Here is a 22,391-nt window from a genome sequence, read left to right as displayed (position 1 = left end):
GGGTACCTCAAGGATCCTGCCCTTCATCGCCTTTAGTCCTCCTGACTACAGCTCGATGTCTCCCCACTTATTTTCAAGTGGCACATGAGCACTCATGGCACAATCGTCATCCTCCTCGCCTTCTTTCTCCACCCTCGCTAGCGCTGCCTTGGTCTCAGAAGCCTCTCCCTTTCTCTTCTTCCTAGGACATTGGTTCGCAAAATGACACAGTTCCCCACAATGGAAGCACTTGACCTTGGAGGGGTCCTTCTTCTTTCTCTTCTCCTGCTTCCCTGCAGATGCTAGAGCTGCATCCTCTTCTTCCTCCTTGATTGTGACCCTCTTTGCCACTACTCCCCGCCTTGGTCACCCGTCTAATCCCTTCTTAACGAAGAGCCGCTCACAGTTCCTCCCAATCTGGAAGGCTCGACCTGCCCAGTATGCTCTGGACAAATACCTCCCAATCCTTTGAGACTGCGTTCAATGCGGTCCTCACCATCAATTTCTGATCCAGCGTGGCCCCTATGGAAGTTAGCTGGTCATGGATCTCCTTCAATCGACCGAGGAAGACGTCTATCTGCTCTCCCTTCTGCATCTGGTATGACCGCAGCTGATTTTCAAGTAACACATTCCTCTGCACTAGTATGCTGGTACAATTTCTTCAGGGCCTACCACATCTCATTTGCCATATCTTTTCGGCAATATGCAGCACCAAATGATCCTTGACCCTGTCAAGGATGATGCACTTCGCTTTGGCCATTGCCTCCTCGTACTTCTCATTTTCAGCTGGGTCAACTAGGATTGCTATTGTTTTCAAGACGAAGTCCTTAATGTGATATTTGTCTAGAATGGACAAGATCCTAGCCTTCCAGACTACGAAGTTGGATGCTCCGTCCAACCTATCCTGATCTTTCAGTCCATTCACGACCATTATGTTGCTCTTCTTTCAACTCCTCTGAGTCTCTCAAATTCCCTCTTGGAAGTCCTCTGTTCGACTCCTGCTGAGTCTCTCAACTCCTCGTCTGGAATTTTTTGGTTCGACTCCCTCTGAGTCTCGATTTCCCTTCTGGAAATCCCTCTGCCAACAGCAAGTTGCTACACTCTGATCGTCTGTGCAATTGCACCACTGATCCGGATTCCTTGGTTAGAAATCCGCCTCGGTAGCAACTCCCTCCACCTTGGTCTTGCCCTGTTAGGTAATGTTCTGACCACAGTACCCCACCAGCTTCGCTCCACAAATTACCCACAGCCTCCTATACCCTAGCAACTGAAGGATTGAGCCTCTTGGCTCTGCGCAACCCCTGCACCGACAAATCATCTCCCCCAGCCAACTGCATCAGCCCTCCTCGCCTCTGCACGGCTCTGCGTGAGCATGATTCTACCTCCCTTAGCCTCTGTGCTATCTTTCTCCAACCCAAAATGATGATGCAGTCCCTTTGCATCACTCCTTCCTCTATCGCCTTCTGCAAGGATCAGCTCTGTCACTCGGGACAACTGAATCTGCTGCAAATGCTTTGCTCAGCTGATGCCTTCAGTTTTCCTGTAATCTGCAACCACCCTCTGATACCATGTTGAAGTTTCTAAGTTTACTTAGTTTAGAAACCCTTCATGCACTTTTTCTAATTTATTCCTACCTACTTGTTATTTTTCTTTAACAAGTTATTTACGAAGTAAATACTGAAAATAAATACCAGTGCATGCTCAACATATTACAGATCAACAACTAAAAGAAACAAGAACAAACACACCACATGACACCATTCTTTTTGGGCCAATGTCCTCGGAAAAACCCAATGCGGGAAAACCGGTGCAACTATCTGAGGGTTTTCTTATTAAGCAATATCAAAGTATAATCTGGGTGCCGAAACTGGCCTACCCAACAGAGAATTTCCTTCGCAGCTATACCTCACAGTTTGAGAGAAATCTCTTGGCTGAAACCTTGGAAAACCCTTTCGGCAGCTCCTGAGCACAAACTGCTCCTGCAACCCCAGCGTCTGCCCAATCTGGTCTGTGTCAGCCCCTCTCTATCTCAGGTTGGCCCTGCGTCAGCCCCAGGAGGCCCTGCGCCAGCTTTGGGAGCCTCTGCATCAGCGACGCTGGTCCCTCTGGTGCTCTGCGCAACACTTGGCTGCCTTTGCATGGCCCTACGTGAGCCCTTGTTGGCTCTGCGTCACCCTCCTTGGTTGCTGCACTGCTCTCCCAGCACAATCTATGCCTTCTCTGTTTCTCTGTACTCAATGCCCCTCACCGGCTCTCTCGATCACTGATTCTATCTCTCTTAGCAAACCCCGCTCTAGAGAATATAATCACTGATCACCTGATGTGTTCTCCAACTGACCCTCAAGCCTCCTCTTATACTTTTCTCGTTGTTCCGTGAACGACCGAGATTAAATCTCTAATCAACGGCTAAGATTAGACTTGGCTTGATCCATGAATTTTGGAACCTTTTAACCCAGTTTTATATTAATACCCATTAATATTTTATTTTTTCTAAGTTTAGACTTAGGAACTCCATTAAAAATATTAATTATTTTAATATCTCCAAAATCGGTTAGAATCTGCCCAAACCATTTCTGGGTCTTGGAGATCTCATGTGCTTTAGCCTCTCCACCAATTTTCATGGCTAGAGCACATCCGATGCTACCCCAAATCAACAGCAAAGCCGCAATCAAAGAAGGTAAGACACTGGTCAAAACAGGCCTAAATCACTCCAAACAAGATGGCTATACCTTCCTGCGTCCTCACAATGATGCCCTAACTGCGTCCTCTTTTCCCACATGTGAGAGTCTTCTTTCTCCTTCGTATACCCAAGAGACAAGGAGAGGGAAGAGATGTGAGGATGAGAGTTAGTGAAATGAGAGACAATGCCTCCTCCTTTTCTATGCAATATTGAGGTTAGTTGGGGGTGTGAAACACATCTTAACTTGTTGGCTGACCTTGACAAATTGTCAAGAAATACAAATAAATTCATATCTCCATGAATACATGTCAGAATTGAATGATCGTTAGATCAATCCTACACTTCTCGACGAGAGGAATCCAAGAAAAATATTAGCTGCCATAAATAAGATGACCCACATGGAGTTTCGCCCTAGTTGTCAATTTTAACAGATCCGCATCCATGGGAATAACTACCACTGCATCGATGTAGGCTTTGAGTTCGTATTCATCAAGAAGACAATAAATTCTTGCCTTCCAGATCACATAGTTGGAGGTTCTGTCCAACCGATCTTGATCTCTCAGCCCTATTAATGCCATCTCTGCAAAAATTCAAACTCCTCTTCTTCTCTGCACAACGGCTGACTGGCTCTACGCATTCCCTGTTGGAGTAGGCAAATCTGCTCACAACTACTGTTGCTCTGCAGTGAAAAATCGAACTTCTGGAGTAGAAGTTCCCTAAGGAAAGAATTCCCTCAGTGTGTGCTCTTCCTTCCTCCTGACGCTATTCTGCACCAACAAACTGCTGCAAAATATCTGTGTCACAGCTGAAGATCTGCTCTGCAAGGAAAATACTGCTGCTCCCTCTGCCTCTGATACTCTTTGGTCTAGAAAATTTATTCTTTGTCGACTCTCTCATAGAAATAAAATTTTCCTCAACAATCGACCCTGCTGGAAAAAGGTACTGTGCTGCCTCTGAGGGTTTCGAATTGCTGCCTATGTAGAGCTACAGAATTACTCTTCCCTTCTACTATTGAGCTCTCCATCTTACAATCTATGCTTTGATACCATGTGAAAATTTGGCAAACCCCGAATCCTATTGCAGCAATTGATGTTAATTATTTTAATTGTTAATTCGATTAAACAATTTACTTGCTGTGTGCGGTGAGAAATATCGAATTAAATACATTGCGAGCTTCACAAAATAAATACTATAGAAGAAATAAAAATGTTGGAAGAATAGATGCACACACACACAAATACATAGTTATTTTTGGACTAAGTCCCCGGAAAAACCCAACTTGGGAAAACCAGTGCAACAACTGTGGGTTTTAATATTATGTAGTAGTAAATCTGAGTACAAGACTATGGATGCTCAAATCTTGCAATGCATACAGAGAAATCACTGACAATAAATCTAGTGAGAAAAAATCTCACTCCCACTGATGGTTCGACACTGACCTTGGTTCAAGTTTAGTTGCTCTTTGCTGCCTCTGCATTGTCACTGTGTCAACCTACACGGTACTGCATCCCATAACTCGGAACTGCTTCGCTCTCGCTATTTGATTAGCTGCTGTCTTGAAGATGGATCATCCTGGCCTCCAGTCTCTCTCTCCTGCTTCTGGCATTGAGACACTACTTCTCCCTGCCAAAATACAAAATCCCCTCTAAAGCCCTCTAAAGCTCTACATGGCTCTGCGTTGTCTCTCTGTGGCACTCACTTCCTCTCTACAGTGCAATCACCGGAGCTGGAAAAACTCCCTCCGACCTTACTATCCCTGCCCCTCTCTCACCGCTTCGAGCTCGCTAGCTCTCTCTCCGGCAACTCGACGTTGCTACTCTGGAAATCTACTTGCTAGTGAAATCGAACTCTTGGTGTGTATTCTCTAAGCCCTATCGAGTTTCTTCTTATAATCTCTCATTGAGACATCATGATTAAAACTTAATTGATGGCTAAGATTAACTAGAATTCGATCTATGTCTTTTTCTAGAAGATTCTTACCATGACTTAATTAATACCCTTTAATTAATCATATTCCCTAAGTTTAGACTTAGGAAACATTAAAAAACTGATTAATTATTTTAATTAGGTCATCTCTAAGTGGAATTTCCATAAACGATTTTAGGGTTTTGGAGAATACATGTATTCTAGTCTCTTCACCAAATTTTGTGGCTAGAGCACATCCGATGCTAAAAAAACTAACAGTTTATGGACATACTGACGGGTTGGATGGGGGTAGGAATTGAAGGCAACCACTTTAAGTGCTATGGAGAGGGTCTCGTACTTGACCATGGGTACATTCATGTATTTGAAGGTGCCAGTGGGGGGAAGAAACTCCTTAGGAAGGGTGGTGTAGGAGACAACGTAGTCTGAATCAAAAAGGACAGTGGTATGAGAGGGGGGTGGAGGGGTAGAGTGGCGGGGGGTAGGGGTATCTAGAAAGGGGGAAAGGAGAGGATGGCATGGTTTGCCAAGGGAAGCTGGGATATGGTGAATTGTTGGATGTGTGGGAGGAAATCCTAGTTGGTTAGAGCATAATCCACCACACTAGTCCCCCCCCCCCCTTGTGGGGGAAGCAAGTGAAGTGACCTGAACCTAGGAAGCAAGGGAGCCTGTTCAAAATCAGTAGACCGTTGGATTCCCTAGCTGCAAAAAATGCTTCCCATAACCTGTGAGGGGCCTGTTCCTGTCCTGTGAGCATCATAAATATAATAGAAAAACCTTCCCTTGGCCGGTGTGTTGTTCTACCACTAAGTTACATGCTAGGCATTCTTATTGATTTAATGTTTAGTGTATTGCTAAGTCCTACACTACCTTTAAAGCTGCATGTTGGCTAGATCTCCTATCCATATGCCCGTTGACCTCAACACCTGGTTCTGATACCATGTTTAAACTTGAAGAACCTAGGAGATGAACCCTAACCAGACTGTTACCCATGGGTTGCCCTACCATGGAAAAACTTGTCTATTTCATGATGGTAAACCATTTTCATAGTGTGGATAAATATTCTGACGAAAAAGTTATTGACATCTATGTCATGTCCCTTCCCAAACACATTTGTAACATGGTGTTGTTACACAACTTTGCACATTTTTGGCTAAGGAAGAGGACCCACCAATTTCGACTTAGGGACTGAGGAGGCAATTCGACTTAATGGTTGCTAGTGGAATGTGGGGGCCACCCTCATGGGAATTCAAATTGGCCCATTCGAATAGCTTGGAGGGAAAGTCGAATAGGTGGATGGAGGGGCCCACGTGAGGCAAGGGAGTCCCAAGGAGTTATAAGGAGGGAGCAGCTCTCATCTTGGATTCATTCTTACATCTTGCAAACAAAATCACTTGACTGTTCGCTCTGCTGTTTAGCTAAGTCAACCGGCTATTTAGCCACGAATCTCTCAAGTGGGAGATTCAACCTCTACTTCGGAGGACCATCCGTGCCTGCCCTAGAGAGGCAGTTCAACAAGCATTTTAGGAGTTCCGGGGCAGTGAGATAACACCACCATCCAGCGGAGAGCAGGGAGTACGTATTTCTGGGTAGCCAGAGAATATGTAGAGGGAGATAGAAGCCAACAGAGATGAGATGTTTGCTGGGAGAGTTAGAGAGCTGAAGAAGCAACAATAGGCCAACATTCTTGCTGAGTTTTACAGCCAGCATAGCCAGCATTCCAATAGTTCAAATTGTTGGGCTAGGGGATAGCGTAGAGGCCACTCAACAATTTTTCGTGGAGCTTAGGAGGAGGTGTCTTAGGCCAAGAGCTCATCCGGGAAGTCAGGGATTTGATAGCAAGGGTCAACTCAACACTTTGGGGGCATTTATGGTAGGATTTACAAGCAGTTTCTAGTAGGCCAAGTTTTGCAGTTGCAGTTGAAGTTGGGCTCCAAGGGTGTCGAATTTTAGAAGTCTAAACCAACCAAAATCTTTTGTGGGTTTTTCTAGGTTTAGGCCAAGGAGTCCGGGGTTAAAAGCACATAATTTTCTGGGCAATAAAAGTGCACATTCCAGCCATTCGAACTTCAGTAGAAAGATAGTTTTCTGGGGCAGCGCAATGCAGATTGGTGCAACAACTGGACAAGCTTTAGTTCAGCCAGTTTCTCACCTGGATTTAGTCATGTTTGTCCATTGAGACAAGCCCAGGTGCACTATCTTGTCATCCATGGTATTTGGCCTTCTAAAAATTAATAAAATGGCTCAGCAATTCCATATTTGTAGCTTTTCTGTGAATGTTTAATGAGTATTTCGTTTTTATAAATTGTTGCACAGATTATTTGCTTTATATTATTTGTATTTCCTATTTGGGATCATTACAGTGGTATCAGAGCCTAGTTCTTGGCTCAGCTGCGGGGATTGTCTCCTTTGAGAGAAGGGGACCAACAAAACATCACCTATCGAAGGCAGAGGTACTGGAGCAGAGAAAGAGAGCTGGAGATTACTCCAGACGCAGAGCATAGAGGGAAAGCAGTGGTAGAGGAGGAGGACATGGTGGAACCCAAGAACAAGGAAGAGATGGATTTTGATAGCCTCCTGAGGGCCCTGAATGACTTAGCCAAGGGCCAGAAAGACATGCTGGAAGAGATCAAATCGCAGAACAGAGAGAGGACCACTCCTAGAGGGTTTCTGTTTGGGGAAACTTTTGGGGCCTCTCAGCCATTCGATCATCCCTCACCAGTAGCGCAACACCCATCAGCCAGTGTGCCAACTCGTGCTACACTGCCTTCTTTTGTGCCAGTGGCACAAATCGAACCTGCAAGAGGGGAAGACCCCCCTCAGATGGGAGACTATTTCAGAGAGTGGCAGTCTATGGATGAAGACTTTAAGGAAGCCCTCTCCTTCAGAGATTACTGCAAGCTCAAGCAAAGTGAGAAGAACAAGGGTCATGGAGGACAGGGGACCCAGAACTACGAGTTGCAGAGGACCATAGGGAGGATGTATTTCCCTACTTTCGATGGCACATCCAAGTGCACAGCCAGGGCTTGGGTTGAGAAGATGGACACCTACTTCCAACTCAACCGGATGACAGAGTAGGAAGCCATCAAGATGGCCATGTTGCACATGGAGGGGGAAGCCCATGATTGGTGGTTTCATGGCTTGACCACCCTAGGGCATGCCCACATGGCTTCTTATGAGGACTTCACCAGGAGGGTGGTGGAGCGTTTTGACCAGAGAGATCTAGAGGCCTATTTCAGAGAGCTGACCCAAGTGCGCCAAACAAGCAACCTGAAGCAGTACATCTTTGAGTTATTGCGGGTATCAGTGATGGTCCCATATCTATCAGAGGCTAGGAGGGTGTACACCTTCATTGAGGGCTTGCGTGAGTCCCCGTGTGGACTAGTGAAGTCACGTGGACCCTCCACGCTACAAGAAGCAGTCTTATGCACCAGAGATATACAAGGGGCCATCCCTAAGACTAGAGCACCTTTTCCTGCACGGACCCCCTTTCCACAAAAGGGGCATGAGATTAGACCTCCAGCTTAGAGGACGACCCGGGGGGGGGAGAGCAGTTAGATGATGAGACACGGAAGAACCTCAGGAGGAGAAGGTTGTGCTTCACATGTAGGGAGCCCTCGGCACCAGGCCATCGGTGCACTGTCGGTAGAACACAATATATTGAGGTTTTTTTCTGACAGTGACTAGGAGGACGAGGAGGAGTAGGATTGTGGTGTGGCAGAGGGTGAGAGTCCGACTGATAGAGGACCACCACCACCATCTCCACAGGGAGGGGCATCCCTTGCCCCAGCCGGGTGAATCCTTGCTTCCTTATGCGGGATTCCCAAATTTTTGACACTAAGTATCAAAGGCATTGTGCAAGGGCAGAGGGTGTTAGTTCTAGTTGATAGTGGGCCTACCATCAATTTCATAGATGCCCGGTTGGTTCAGAGGAGGGACATCACCACGTCTGAGTTCGAGGCTTTTCAGTCCTAGTACCAGGTGACCATACCATACAGTGCACTAGATATGTGCCTTCCTTCATAGTAGTTATGGGGAACTACTCGATGACACACCATTTCTTTGTGGTCGATGTGCTAGACACCAACATGGTGATGGGTGTCCACTGGGTGTATTCCCTTGGGCGAGTCACCACAGATTGGAGGAAACCAGAGATGGAGTTCGTTGGGCCGGATTGCAAACTGGTAGTTTTGAGAGGCATGCAGTCTTATCCACCTTATACAGTTTCGGCCCATAGGATGGAGGCAGACTTGCGACATGGGGACATTGTATGGGTAGTTGAGCTGAGGATCTTAAAGACTTGGGGATAGGCTCAACCATCACCAGCAGACATACAGGCTTTGCTGGACAGATACGCAATGGTGTTTGGGGACATTCCACCAGGGCAACCACTAGACAGGGGATTTGAGCACACTATTGAGTTGGAGCTGGGTGTGCAGGCAGTGATCACCACCCCTTATAGGCATCCCAAGGCCTATAAGGACGAGATAAAGAAGGCCATCCAGGAGCTGCTAGCATTGGGCCATATTAGGCCAAGTTCCAGTCTTTTCGCTTCTTCAGTGGTATTGGTGAAGAAGAAGGATGGAACCCTTCAGATGTGCATTGACTACTGGGCCCTCAACCGGAAGACACTGAAGAACCGGTACCCCATTTCCCCCATAGATGAGCTAATGGCTGAGCTTATAGAAGCCAAGTACTTCTCTAAGATCGATCTGCGTTCAGGGTACCACCAGATCAGGATGAGGGATCAGGATATCCCTAAGACAACTTTTCGTTGCCACTATGAGCACTTCGAGTTCCTGGTCATGCCATTTGGGCTGACCAACGTTCCGGCCACCTTCCAGTCATGCATGAACCATGTCTTTCAGGGATAGTTGAGGAGGTTTGTGCTAGTTTTCTTCGATGACATTCTGATTTACAACCGGACATGGGAGGAGCACCTCCAACACTTGGAGGAGGTACTACGCATTCTAGAAGAGCAGCAATTTTATGCCAAGCTCTCCAAGTGCGAGTTTGGGTTGACAGAGATGCTGTACCTAGAGCATATCATTGGTTCTAATGGGGTGAAGGTCCATGAGGAGAAGATTTGGGCCATCCGGGATTGGACAGTACCCCGAGATGGGACTGCGCTGAGGGGCTTCTTCGGCATTTGCACCTATTACAAGAAGTTTGTCAAGGGGTTCTCACAGTTGGCAGCACCCTAGACCGACTTGACCAAGAGAGGGGCTTTTGCATGGACTGATGGGGCACAGGTTGCCTTCAACCGTCTTGAGGAGGTGATGAGCAATTGACCGGTCTTGGCACTTCCGGATTTTTCCCAGCCATTCATTATGGAGTGTGATGCATTCAGGGTAGGAGTTGGAGTAGTATTGTCATAGGAGGGGCATCCCATTGCTTTCGAGAGTCGAAAGCTCCTACCACATGAGCTGTCATATTCCATATATGACAAAGAGATGTTGGCCATCATGCATGCATTGGCCAAATTCTGTCAGTACTTGGTGGGCAACAAAATTTTTTGAGTGAACACTGATCACAACAGTCTTCGGCACTTCATGGGGCAGCAGGGCCTGAATGACAGGCAGCAGAGATGGGTTAGCAAGGTGCAGGCCTATGACTTCGATATAGAGTATGTGTGGGGGAAGCACAATGTGGTGGCCGATGCTCTATCTCGGAGACCAACTGGGTTATCCCTCATGAGCATTTGCCATGATTGGAAGGCTCAGTTGTTGGTGGAGTACTCCAAGGACAGGAGGGCATGCAAGGTATTGGAGGGTACCCATGCAGATGAGCGTTATTGAGTGATGGATGAGGTCATCTATTACAAGGGGCACATTTTCTTAGTGCCTAACTCGTAGTTGAGGGAGAGGGTGCTCGAAGCAACACATGATTCACCATTATCTAGGCACCAGGGGTTCCGGAAAACTTATATGGCAGTCAGGGAGAGATTCACATGGAAGGGCCTCAGGGGGACGGGCTGCAACACATACGGAGTGTGAGGCTTGTTAGAGGAACAAGGGGGAACTGCTCCACCCGGCAGGATTAATACAACAACTTCCCATACCTGAGGGGAAATGGGAAAGTATTTCTATGGATTTCATCATAGGGCTCCCCACAGTGTAGGGGAAGGATTGCATCTATGTAGAGGTCGACAAGTTGACCAAATTTGCTAACTTTTCCGCCATCCCCACTAGATACACGACTGCACAGGTTGCAGAATTGTTCTTCCGGGAGATTTTCAGAGTGCATGGGCTCCCCAAGAACATTGTGAGTGACAGGGACGACAGGTTCATGGGAGGCTTTTGGCGGGAGCTTTTCAGATTTGTCGGGACCAAGCTCACTCCTAGCACCAGCTACCATCCTCAGATAGATGGCCAGACAGAGAGGGTTAATCAGTGGTTGGAGGGGTACTTGAGGAACTACGTGACCAATCAGCATAGGGCTTGGATTCGGTGTTTGCATCTGGGCGAGTACTGCTACAACACCACAGACCACATGTCCATTGGTATGACTCCTTTTCGTGCTTTATATGGATATGATGCATTATTTTGTGCTGACATTGTTTTGGGAGACAGCCGAGCCCAGAGGCCAAAGATTGGGTCCAAGAAAGCCAAGACATCCTCAAGGCTCTCAAGGATAAATTGGTGACAATCCAAAATCAGCAGAAGGTATACGCAGATCGGCATAGGACAGAGAGGCATTTTGAGGAGGGGGACTTGGTGTACCTTCGACTACAGCCTTACAGGAAGTCCACATTGAAGCAGAAGGGGGGCCCGAGAAGCTACAATCACGCTTCTATGGGCCCTGCCATGTGGTTAGACGAGTTGGGGAGGTGGTCTATGAGTTAGAGTTGCATTAGGGGAGCAGGATCCACAGTGTTTTTCATGTCTCATGCCTTAAAAAGGTGCTGGGGCAACAGGTGACAGTAGCAGTTGATCTACCCCCACTGGATGATGAGGGCCACTTGGTTTTGGAACTCGAGGCAATTTTCGAGAGCAGGGAAAGGAAACTGAAGAGCAGGACCATCAAGGAGTTCTTGGTGCGTTGGAAGAACTTGTTGGATGGGGATGCCACCTGGGTGGGTGAGCACATATTGGAGCACCCAAATTTGAGGTTGCTTGAGGGAAAGCAACATTTGGGAGGGGAGGACTGTCATGTCCTTTCTCAAACACATTTGTAATAGGGTGTTGCTACACAATTTTGCACATTTTTGCCTAAGGAAGAGGACCCAACAATTTCGACTTAGGGACTTATGAGGCAATTCGACTTAATTTGGTTGCTAGTGGAATGTGGGTGACACCCACATGGAAATTCAAATTGGCCAATTCGAATAGCTTGGAGGGAAGTCGAATAGGTGGATGGAGGGCCCCACATGAGGCAAGGGAAGCCCAAGGAGTTATAAGGAGGGAGAAACTCTCATTTTGGATTAATTCTTACATCTTGCAAACAAAATCACTTGACTGTTCGCTCTGCTGTTTAGCTGAGTGAACCGGCTGTTCAGCCACGAATCTATTAAGCAGGAGATTCAACCTCTACTTCGGGGGACCATCCGTGCCTGCCCTAGAGAGGCAGTTCCACAAGGATTTCAGGAGTTCCGGGGCAGTGAGATAGCACCACCATCCAGCGCCAAGTAGGGAGTGCGTATTTCTGGGCAACCAGAGAATACATAGAGGGAGATAGAAGCCAGTTGAGATCAGATGTTTGCCGGGAGAGTTAGATGTTGAATTTTCTAAGTCTATTTGTTAGAAAATTAATCTGTATTCTGCTAGTTTATTTCTTCTACTTGTTAATTGTAAACAAGTTATTTAAAACATTTAAATACCAAAATAAACACAATACAGTCACAACATCTACGGATCATCAGCTGAAAGAAAACAAACACACAAGTGACACTGTTATTTTTGGACAAATGTCCCCGAAAAAACCCAATGCGGGAAAACCAGTGCAGCTATTTTGAGGGTATATTATTATGCAGTATTTCCTTGAGTACAACTGGGTGCCTAACCGGCTCACCCGACATAGAAAAATACATGGCAGCAATCATTTATATTAAGAAACAGGTATTTAGAAAACCTGTCCCACGAAACCCTCTCCTGCGACTTTGAAGTTCAGTGTTGACCCTTCTGGCTTCTGTGTCAGTCTCTTGTTGACCTGTGTCAGCCCCAGGACCCTCTGCGTCTGCCCTCTGAGGCACTGCGCAGCCTCTGGGACCCTCTGCGTCACTCTAGCAGCCTCTGCGTGGATGACGCAGTCCCTCTGGCCTCTGCGTTGTCTTTGTTGGGCTCTGTGTGGCCTGAACTGGGTACTGCTATCGCTCTCCCTGCTTCTTTGCTGGTCTATCAGTACTGTCTCTGCCTCTCTGTCTAGTACTCAATGCCCCTCTCTGCTGATCACTGATTCACTTTTGCTTAGCAACCCTACTCTAGCAAAATGAATGACTGATCACTTTGGTCTGTTCTCCAACTGACCCTCAAGCCTCTTCTTATACTTTTCTCGTTGGTCCTTCAAAGACCGAGATTGAATCTCTAATCAACGACTAAGATTAGATTTGGCTTGATCCATGACTTTTGGAACCTTCTAAACTAGTTTATATTAATACCCATTAATATTTTATTTTCCTTAAGTTTAGATTTAGGAACTCCATTAAAAATATTAATTATTTTAATATCTCCCAAACCGGTTAGAATCTGCCCAAACCATTTCCGGGTCTTGGAGATCTCATGTGCTTTAGTCTCTCCACCAATTTTCATGGCTAAAGCACATCCGATGCTACCCCAAATCAACACTCCCTCTTAGCGAGGATTGTGCTCTAGTAATACTCCTCACTGAGCATCACTCTGATTATCTGGCACCGGTACCTGTGCTAATGGTAGGCCTCCCTGCCCAACATCCTTTGCACTGCTGCATCCAGTTTGCTGCCCATGGACCTCCCACTGCCACTGCTGCATCCATGCTGTCGCTGGTCCATCCTCCATGCACTACATCTGCACTGCATCCCCCTCTCATCATGCTGCATCGTGCTACTGCATACTGCTACTGCACTGCAACTCAGTTATTGAGAAGTAAGTAACTGATCCACCCAACTTTTGACATCCCTGTCAGGCTAGAAACATTCCCGATGATGTGACTCCCTCTACTGCTAACAAGTGCTCCCTCTACTGACCTCTGTGTTGTTGCAACAACTCCCTGCATCTCGCACTGTTGCACACCTCTTTGTGCCATTTTGGACTGGTGCAACACTCCTGTGCCTCTCGCACTGTTGTAACCTGGTAGCCTTGTGCTGCTCGGGGACTCCTGCACTGTAGCACTCTCTGCCGCTTCATCCGCATCCGTCTCTACCGACATTCGCCAGTCCTGCTACTCCTCTTTGGGGCTCCCGTAGCAAGGTATAATCCAAGAGGTTGGGTACCTCAAGAATCCTGCCCCTCATTGCCTGTAGTCCTCTTGACTATAGCTCGATGTCTTCCCACCTCTTCTCTACAGGTACATGAGCACTCATGGCACAATCGTCATCCTCCTCGACTTGTTTCTCTGCCTTCGTTGGCACTGCCTTAGACTTAGAAGCCTCTCCCTTGTTCTTCTTCCTTGGACACTGGTTCACATAGTGACCTAGTTCCCCATAGTGGAAGCACTTGACCTTGGAGAGGTCCTTCTTCTTCCTCTTCTACTGCTTTCCCGCAGATGCCAGAGTTGCATCCTCTTCCTCTTCCTTCTTGATCTTGATCCCTTTGCTGCTAGTTCCCGTCTTGGTCAGTCGTCTAATCTCTTCTTGGCGAAGAGCCGCCCACAGTTCTTCCGAATTTGGAAGATTCCCCCTACCCAGTATGCTTTGGACAAATGTCTCTCACTCCTCGGAGACTGTGTTAAGTGCGGTCCTTACCATTATCTCCTGATTCGGCATGGCCCCTATGGAAGTCAGTTGGTCACAGATCTCCTTCAACCGACCGAGGAAGACATCTATCTGCTCTCCGTTCTGCATCTGGAATGCCCTTAGTTGATTCTCCAGGAACATCTTCCTCTGCACGGAAGTATGCTAGTACAATGTCTTCAAAGTGTCCCACATCTCCTTTGCCATTTCCTTCTTTGCAATATGTTGGACCACATGGTCGTTGACCCCATCAAGGATGATGCACTTTTCCTTAGCCATTGCCTCCTCGTACCTTTCATTAGCTACCGGGTCAACTGGGATGGCCATTACTCTCAAGGCGAAGCCCTTGATATGATGTATGTCTAGAATGGACAAGATCCTGGCCTTCCAAACCACAAAGTTGGATGCTCCGTCCAATGTGTCCCGATCTCTCAGCGCATTCACGACCATCTCTCTGCTCTTCTCTATCGACTCCTCTGAGTCTCTCTACTTCTCGCCTAAAAGTTCTCGGTTCGATTCCTGTTGAGTCTTTCTACTTCCCTTCCGAAAGTTCTCGGTTCGACTCCTCTGAGTCTCTCTACTTCCCGTCTGGAAGTTCACTTCTGGACTCCCTCTGAGTCTTGATTTCCCTCTTGGAAATCCTTATGCCAACATTCAAATTGCCCCTCTGATCGTCTATGCAACTACAACACTGATCTGGCTTCCTTGGCTAGAAATCTGCCTCGACAACAACTCCCTCTACCTTGGTTTTGCCTTGTTTGGTACTGTTCTGATCACAATGCCCCACCAGCTTCGCTCTCGCAAACTGTCCACAGCTTCCTTTGCCCCTGCAACTGAAGGATTTAGCCTCTTGGCTCTGCGCAATCCCGTCACTGTCAAAAGAGCTCCCTCAGCCAACTGCGTCAACCCTCCGGGCCTCTGTGTGACCCTGTTTTTTCCCTCCTTAGCCTCTGCGCTAGCCTCTCTCAGGCCCAAACTGATGACGCAGTCTCTCTGCTTCAACCCTTCCTCTGTCGCTTTCTACAAGGATCAACTCTGTCACTCGGGACAGCTGAATCTACTGTGAATGCTCTCCTCAGCTGATGCCTTTAGCTCTCCTGTGATCTGTAACCACGCTCTAATACCATGTTGAATTTTCTAGGTCTATCTGTTAGAAAATTAATCTGTATTCTGCTGGTTTATTTTTCTACTTGTAAATTCTGAACAAGTTATTTAAAACTTTAAATACCGAAATAAACACAATACAGTCACAATATCTACAGGTCATCAGCTGAAAGAAAACAAACACACAAGTGACACCGTTATTTTTGGACAAATGTCCCTGGAAAAACCCAATGCGGGAAAAATGTGTCAATGTATTTATTTTATGTTGTAGATGGTTTAGATATTAAAAAAATTGAAAAAAAAAGAATATTTTTGTACCAAACGATTTTTTCCCGATTATTTCCCGATAATTACGATTTTTTTCCGATTTTTTCCTCGTGCTGATATTATCTCGATAACGATTAATGCAACATTGCCTTCTGCGTCTGCCCTTTGAGGCACTGCGCAGCCTCTGGGACTCTTTGCGTCACTCCAACAACCTTTGTGTGGATGACGCAGTCCCTCTGGCCTCTTCGCTGTCTCTGTTGGGCTCTGCATGGCCTGAACTGGCTGTTGGGCTCTGCATGGCCTGAACTGGCTGTTGCTCTCGCTCTCCCTTCTTCTGCACTGGTCTCTCAGTACTATCTCTGCCTATCTGTTCAGTACTCACTGCCCCTCGCTGCTAATCACTAATTCACTTTTGTTTAGCAACCCTGCTCTGTCAAAATGAATGACTGATCATTCTGGTGTGTTCTCCAACTGACCCTCAAGCCTTTTCTTATACTTTTCTCGTTGGTCCTTCAACGATCGAGATTAAATTTCTAATCAATGGCTAAGATTAGATTTGGCTTTATTCTTGACTTTTGGAACCTTCTAACCCAATTTTATATTAATACCCATTAATATTTTATTTTTCCTAAGTTTAGACTTAGGAACTCCATTAAAAATATTAATTATCTTTATATCTCCCAAACCGGTTAGAATCTGCCCAAACCATTTCCGGGTCTTGGAGATCTCATGTGCTTTAGCCTCTCCACCAATTTTTATCGCTAGAGCACATTCGATGCTACCCCAAATCAACATTAGAGAGCTGAGGAAGCAGCTATATGTCAACATTCTTGCTGAGTTTTACAGCCAATAGAGCCAACATTCCAGTAGTTCGAATTGTTGGGCTAGGGGACAACGCAGAGGCCACTCAGCAGTTTTTTGTGGAGCTTAGGAGCAGGTGTCTTAGGCCAAGAGCTCATCCGAGAAGTCAGGGATTTGATAGAAAGGGTCAGCCCAGCACTTTGGGGGCATTTCTGGGAGGATTTACAAGCAGTTTCCTGTAGGCTGACTTTTGCAGTTGTAGTTGAAGTTGTGCTCCAAGGAGGTCGAATTACAGAATTCTAGCCAAAATCCTTTGTGGGTTTTTCTGGGTTTAGGCCAAGGAGTCCGGGGTTAAAAACACATAATACTAAAAGTTCACCTTCCAGCCATTCAAACTTCAGCAGAAAGACAATTTTCTGGTGCAGCGCAGTGCAAATTGGTGCAGCAGCTGGACAGCCTTATGTTCGGCCATTTTCTCAATTAGGTTTGGTCATGCTTGTCCATTGGAACAAGCCCAGGTGCACTATCTTGTCATCCATTGTATTTGGCGAAAATTAATAAAATGGCTCAGCAGTTCCATATTTGCAGCTTTTCTGTGAATGTTTAATGAGTATTTCGTTTTTATAAATTGTTGCACAGATTATTCACTTTATATCACTTGTATTTCCTATTTAGGATCATTACAATCTAACATTGAAGTTTGTCTTTTTAATCGACAGCAGTTTTAATAGTTGTAAGCATTTGTCTGACTCTAACACTTAGCTTGTATATGTTGTCACAAGCAATTGTTGAAATATGCTTTGGTACAATGTGAAGTAGATGTGCTGGTAGCCTCCACCAATGAAATGCAAAACTGCATTTCCAATGTGAATATTTTTTAAAGTTCCACTCAATTTGCTGGATCATCAGAGATTTACATAACTCGAGCCAGGATAACAAATATAAAAAGGGTCCCCATTTACTTGCTGTATTTAGATACTATAGCATATGTTAAAATCAGAAAAGAGGTTCGCTTTGTTTCTTTAGTGAGGTTGATTGTAATTGCTTTCTTCCCAGGTTGTCTTCAATTTGATCATCTATATTGTGTTGCTGCTGCTTCAAAATTTCTTGCTTTTGCTGGGCCAATTGAATAATGGATTTGTGTTAAAAAATGTATTACCGAGCAACTTGTTAGTGATCAGATAAATTTGACTGATATTTTTTATGGGCAGTATTCTATCAAATTTCAATATCTGAAACATTGTAAATACTGTACTTTGGGAAGCTTAGTCCCCTGGTTGAATTCATGTTCAAGTTAGACAACCATGAAGTTGGAAATAAATTTGGCAGTGCAAAACTATTTACTAAAAATCCACATTAAATTCAGCAATAACTTAGAGAAACTATATAATTCGAGGTTTTCAAAATTTTAATAATAATAATAATAATAATAAGTGCATACCCTCATTAAGAATATATGATAAAATGAGAATTGCATGCCAAAATTGAACCTATATTTAAAAAAAGACCACTTTTTGTTATAAATTTAGGAGATTAAGCTAGATATTATGAATTGGCTTGTTCTTTTGTTTTTTCCTTTGAAAAAAGTCAATAAAATTTGAATGAATTTGCCTTGAAAGTTTGCTTGACGTTCGACTGCATGTTCAGCTGAAAGTTCAGCAAATTTATAAATTCGTCGAATACAGTGACTAGGGAGGGAAGATAACTTCTATTCGGAATATACTACCGTTTGGCATATATGTAAAGCTGAATAATTATTTTTTACAGCAAATCCTATTGAAATCAATATAAAAATAGTTGTAAATTCTGTAAGTTGCATTTATTGGGTGGGATCAGGCAGGACATCTTTTGTGCATATATATATATATATATATATATATATATATATATATATATATTCCTTTGAATAGAAGTTATGTTACACTTCAAGGCTTTTGGATGTAGATTTAATCAAGAAACTTTATTGGCAGGTCACTCGTGGGTTACATTACTCCACTTATTTTGCCTATTGCATTTTCTCTCTACGTTGGTGGACTTTGTTTCCAGTTTGTTATTGAAAAGATGGGAATGCTTGGTGTTGTCCCAGAACCCTATGGTATATTGCTCACCTTTAATTTTAGATTTTAGATTTTGGAAATTTAGTGTAATTGGATTCATTCTGTTTGACGGTAGCATAAGATATGTAATTATTTCTTTTCGTTGAAGATATACTATAGTTATTGGAAGTTTCAGTGTATGATGCCTTCAATATTTGATGATCTGAACTTGTTTTTAGTTATTAGTATGGGTTGTTCATGATTTTATATACTATGCATGATGCCATATCATAAAAATTGGAGGAAAAAAATTGTATTCACCTGCTGTTAGAAAATAAATTTATTTTGTTACATTTATCTTAATGGTACTTGCTACCTGTCAAATCCTCCCTTCTTGAGATAAAGTCCTAAAACTCAAGTGAGACTGGGGGAAGTAAGAGGGGTTGCTGTTGAAAAGTGTAACTAGGTTTGGTTGTCATAATGACGTGTAAATATGATTTATGTAATTGATGTAAAGAAGAAAATAAATTATTTTTGTAATGCTTGAATCATGGGTTTCGTGATCAAGGAATTTTATTTTAGTTAAAGTTCGCATTGTGAGCCTAGGTTTGTCCTCGAGTCATAAAAGTCTCCTGAGTCAATGTCATGTATGGAAGACCCTTCTTGGGCATGTTACAAATATATGTAAGTCATTAAAATAGTCAAAGAGACCCTCCAAGACCAAGCTCAAGCTCCAAGAAGTCGGCCTCAAGATGAACTCCAAAAAGGTGTGTTGGCCTAGTCTCCAAGTCAAGTTGGCTTATATACATAGGCAAATCACTATAAATAGGCAGCTCAACTCTGATTTGAAGACAAGGAATTCGGTCAAGCTATCTGAAGTCGAAAAAGGTGCGAAGATCACAAGAAGAACCTCCTTCCAAGCGTAGAAGAAAGAACAAGAAGCCGAGTCATTCTTTGGATCTATTTTGGGGCTAATCTCTCCACACGTGCAAGTTTGTAGGACTGTCTATTGCAGGAAAAAGGCCGAGGCATTTCGGTCATAATGAGAAGGAAGATCTTGGGTAAAAGATAAGGAAGACCCCAAGCCGAATTATCGAGAAGAAGTTTCCTTCTAAAGTGATGATTGTCAAGGGTCAAAGTTGGTCAACTACATGAGCTAGAGTTTCTGATTTAGGGCCGAAAGTTGCAGACTTGAATCAAGGGGCCGCAATTCTGAAGGATAACTGAGAAGGAGGAAGAAGCAAAGGGTTTAACTATTGTTGACTCAAGGAAGAAGAGGAATCTTTGTGACTTGGTCTCGGAGAGGTCAAATGGGTCAAGGGTCTTGATCTTGGTATTTGTCAATTGAAATCTCTATAAGAAGAATAATTCGTTCGGGTTTTCCTCTCAAGTGGGAGAGGTTTTGGCCCTCACTGATAGCCTGCATTTTGTGTCTCTTGTCTCTTTATTGTTTATTCTTTGGTGGTTGTTTGATGAAGAAAATCACTATAATAATCTAACTAAAGAGAAGATCATAATCTATTGAGGTAAACAACATTCACAAGCAGTTATCATTAATAGAGAAATCACCTAATCTTGATGCCTTAGATTTCTCAACATGGTATCAGAGTTAAGGTGACAAAGCCAAGAAAGGGTATCTTATCAAGGGACACCCTAGGATCAAATCTTGAGAAAGTCATCAAAGAAAAATCTAGAGGATTATCTTGGAGTCAAAAAGTGTCAAAACCCTAGATCAAAGAAGAAAGTTTAGACCAACAAGAAGTCTTGGAATCCTCAAGTCATCTCAAGACACCACAAAGACACTACTCAAGTTGAAGGACTTATACATCATGTTCCTTTCTAGAGAAGCAAGACCAAGGATGTTGTCATCAAGATTCTAAGGCGATCTTGTTGATTTGGGGTAGCATCGGATGTGCTCTAGCCACGAAATTTGGTGGAGAGGTTGGGGTACATGAGATCTCTAATACCCAAAAAGGGTTTGGGCAGATTCTAAACAGATCAGGAGATATTAAAAGAATTAATATTTTTAATGGAGTCCCTAAGTTTAAACTTAGGGAAAATAAAATATTAATGAGTATTAATATGAATTTGTGTTAGAGTGGTCGAAAAGACATGGATCAAGCCAAATCTAATCTTAGCCGTTGATTAGGGACTTAATCTCGGCCATTGAATCGTCAACAGGAAAAGTATAAGAGGAGGCTTGAGGGTCACTTGGAGACCACACCAGATGATTAGTGATTTTATTCTCTAGAGCAGGGTTTGCTAAGAGAGATAGAATCAGTGATCGAGAGAGCAGCTGAGGGGCATTGAGTACAGAGAAATAGAGAAGGCAGAGATTGTGTCGGGAGAGCAGCATAGCAGCCAAGGAGGGTGACGCAGAGCCAGCAAGGGCACACGCAAGGCCACACAAAGGCAGCCAAGTGCTGCGCAGAGCACCAGAGAGACCAGCGCAGCTGATGCAGAGGCTCCCAGAGCTGATGCAGGCCAAGAAAGGCTGACGCAGGGCTAGCGTGGGACAGAGAGGGGCTGACGCAGTCCAGATTGGGTAGATGCTGGGGTTGCAGGAGCAGTTTTGTGCTGAGGAACTGCTGGAAGGATTTTTCAGGGTTTCAGGAAGGAGATTTCTCTCAAATTGTGAGGTATAGCTGCTAAGGAAATTCTCTGTTGGGTAGGCTAGTTTCGACACCCAGATTATACTCTGATATTGCTTAATAAGAAAACCCTCAGATAGCTGCACTAGTTTTCCCGCATTAGGTTTTTCCGGGGACATTGGTCCAAAAATAATGGTGTCATGTAGTGTGTTTGTTCTTGTTTCTTTTAGTTGTTGATCTGTAATATGTTGAGAATGCACTGGTGTTTATTTTCAGTATTTACTTTGTAAATAACTTGTTAAAGAAAAATAACAAGTAGGTAGGAATAAATTAGAAAAGTGCATGAAGGGTTTCTAAACTAAGTAAACTTAGAAACTTCAATAGATCTCCCGCTCATTGAAGCATGGTCCTTACCATTGAAGACATCATCAAGAAGTCATCATTGATCATCATCAACAAGGACATCACCATCAAAAGATCTAAAGTGATTTCCTTCTTTGTGGAGTCGAGGATCACTCTTGAAGAGATCTATCTTCATCAAGAAGTTCTCTATCATCTTTACTATCATCAAATTTAAAGAGGCATCAAGTGGAAGAAGCGTCTTCTCAAGTAACTATATATATATTTTTTCTATCAAAATGTCTTTTTGCAAGGAAAGCGACAAATTGGTTGGGGCTTCAAACTATCTTGCATGGGAGAAGAGGACAGATCTAAATCTCATTGAAAATGAGGTTATGGAAAATGTCAAAGGATCTATCACCAAACCAGCGAAAGAAGATGCTCAAGCACTTGCGAATTTTATGAAAGGGGAAGTGAAGGCTCAAAGGATTCTCATAGAATCCATCAAGGATCCCCTCATTCCATATGTATATAGACTAGACACCTCAAAATAAATATATGACAAATTGGTAGAGTTGTTTTCTGTAAGCACTGCAGGAGGAGTTATCTCTCTAAGGGAAGAACTCTACAAGCTAAGTATATTGAAAGAAGATGGAATAGCCTCATACTTTATGAGGATATCCGAAATAAGGGATCAACTTCAAGATCTGGGAGAAGTAATGTCTAATAAGTAAACGACCACTGTAGTACTAAGTGTACTACCAGAGGAATGGGGTAACTTTATTAAAAGTATTTATGGGAAGAAA

At 44.2% G+C, this 22,391-nt stretch overlaps 1 protein-coding gene across 3 annotated transcripts in view; it reads left to right on the top strand.

Annotated features, from left to right (window-relative positions):
- Nucleotides 1–22,391, top strand: part of LOC149141582 (uncharacterized) — a 498,683-nt gene that overhangs the window by 329,360 nt on the left and 146,932 nt on the right. For all 3 annotated transcript variants that reach the window (XR_016265175.1, XM_089452912.1, XM_089452913.1), the window contains one exon: nucleotides 18,590–18,714. Coding sequence is in view for 2 of the 3 variants with exons in the window: in XM_089452912.1 (XP_089309038.1) it covers nucleotides 18,590–18,714 (125 nt within the window). In the remaining variant the exon portion in view is untranslated. The remainder of the gene's footprint in view (nucleotides 1–18,589; nucleotides 18,715–22,391) is intronic.

The sequence above is a fragment of the Pinus tabuliformis genome, chromosome X, assembly GCF_031772625.1.
Source record: "Pinus tabuliformis cultivar Carrire ecotype Pingquan chromosome X, CPIR1, whole genome shotgun sequence".
Lineage (NCBI taxonomy): Eukaryota > Viridiplantae > Streptophyta > Pinopsida > Pinales > Pinaceae > Pinus > Pinus tabuliformis.
Note: the sequence above shows the minus strand (reverse complement) of the source record. Positions and strands in the feature narration are given on the sequence as shown.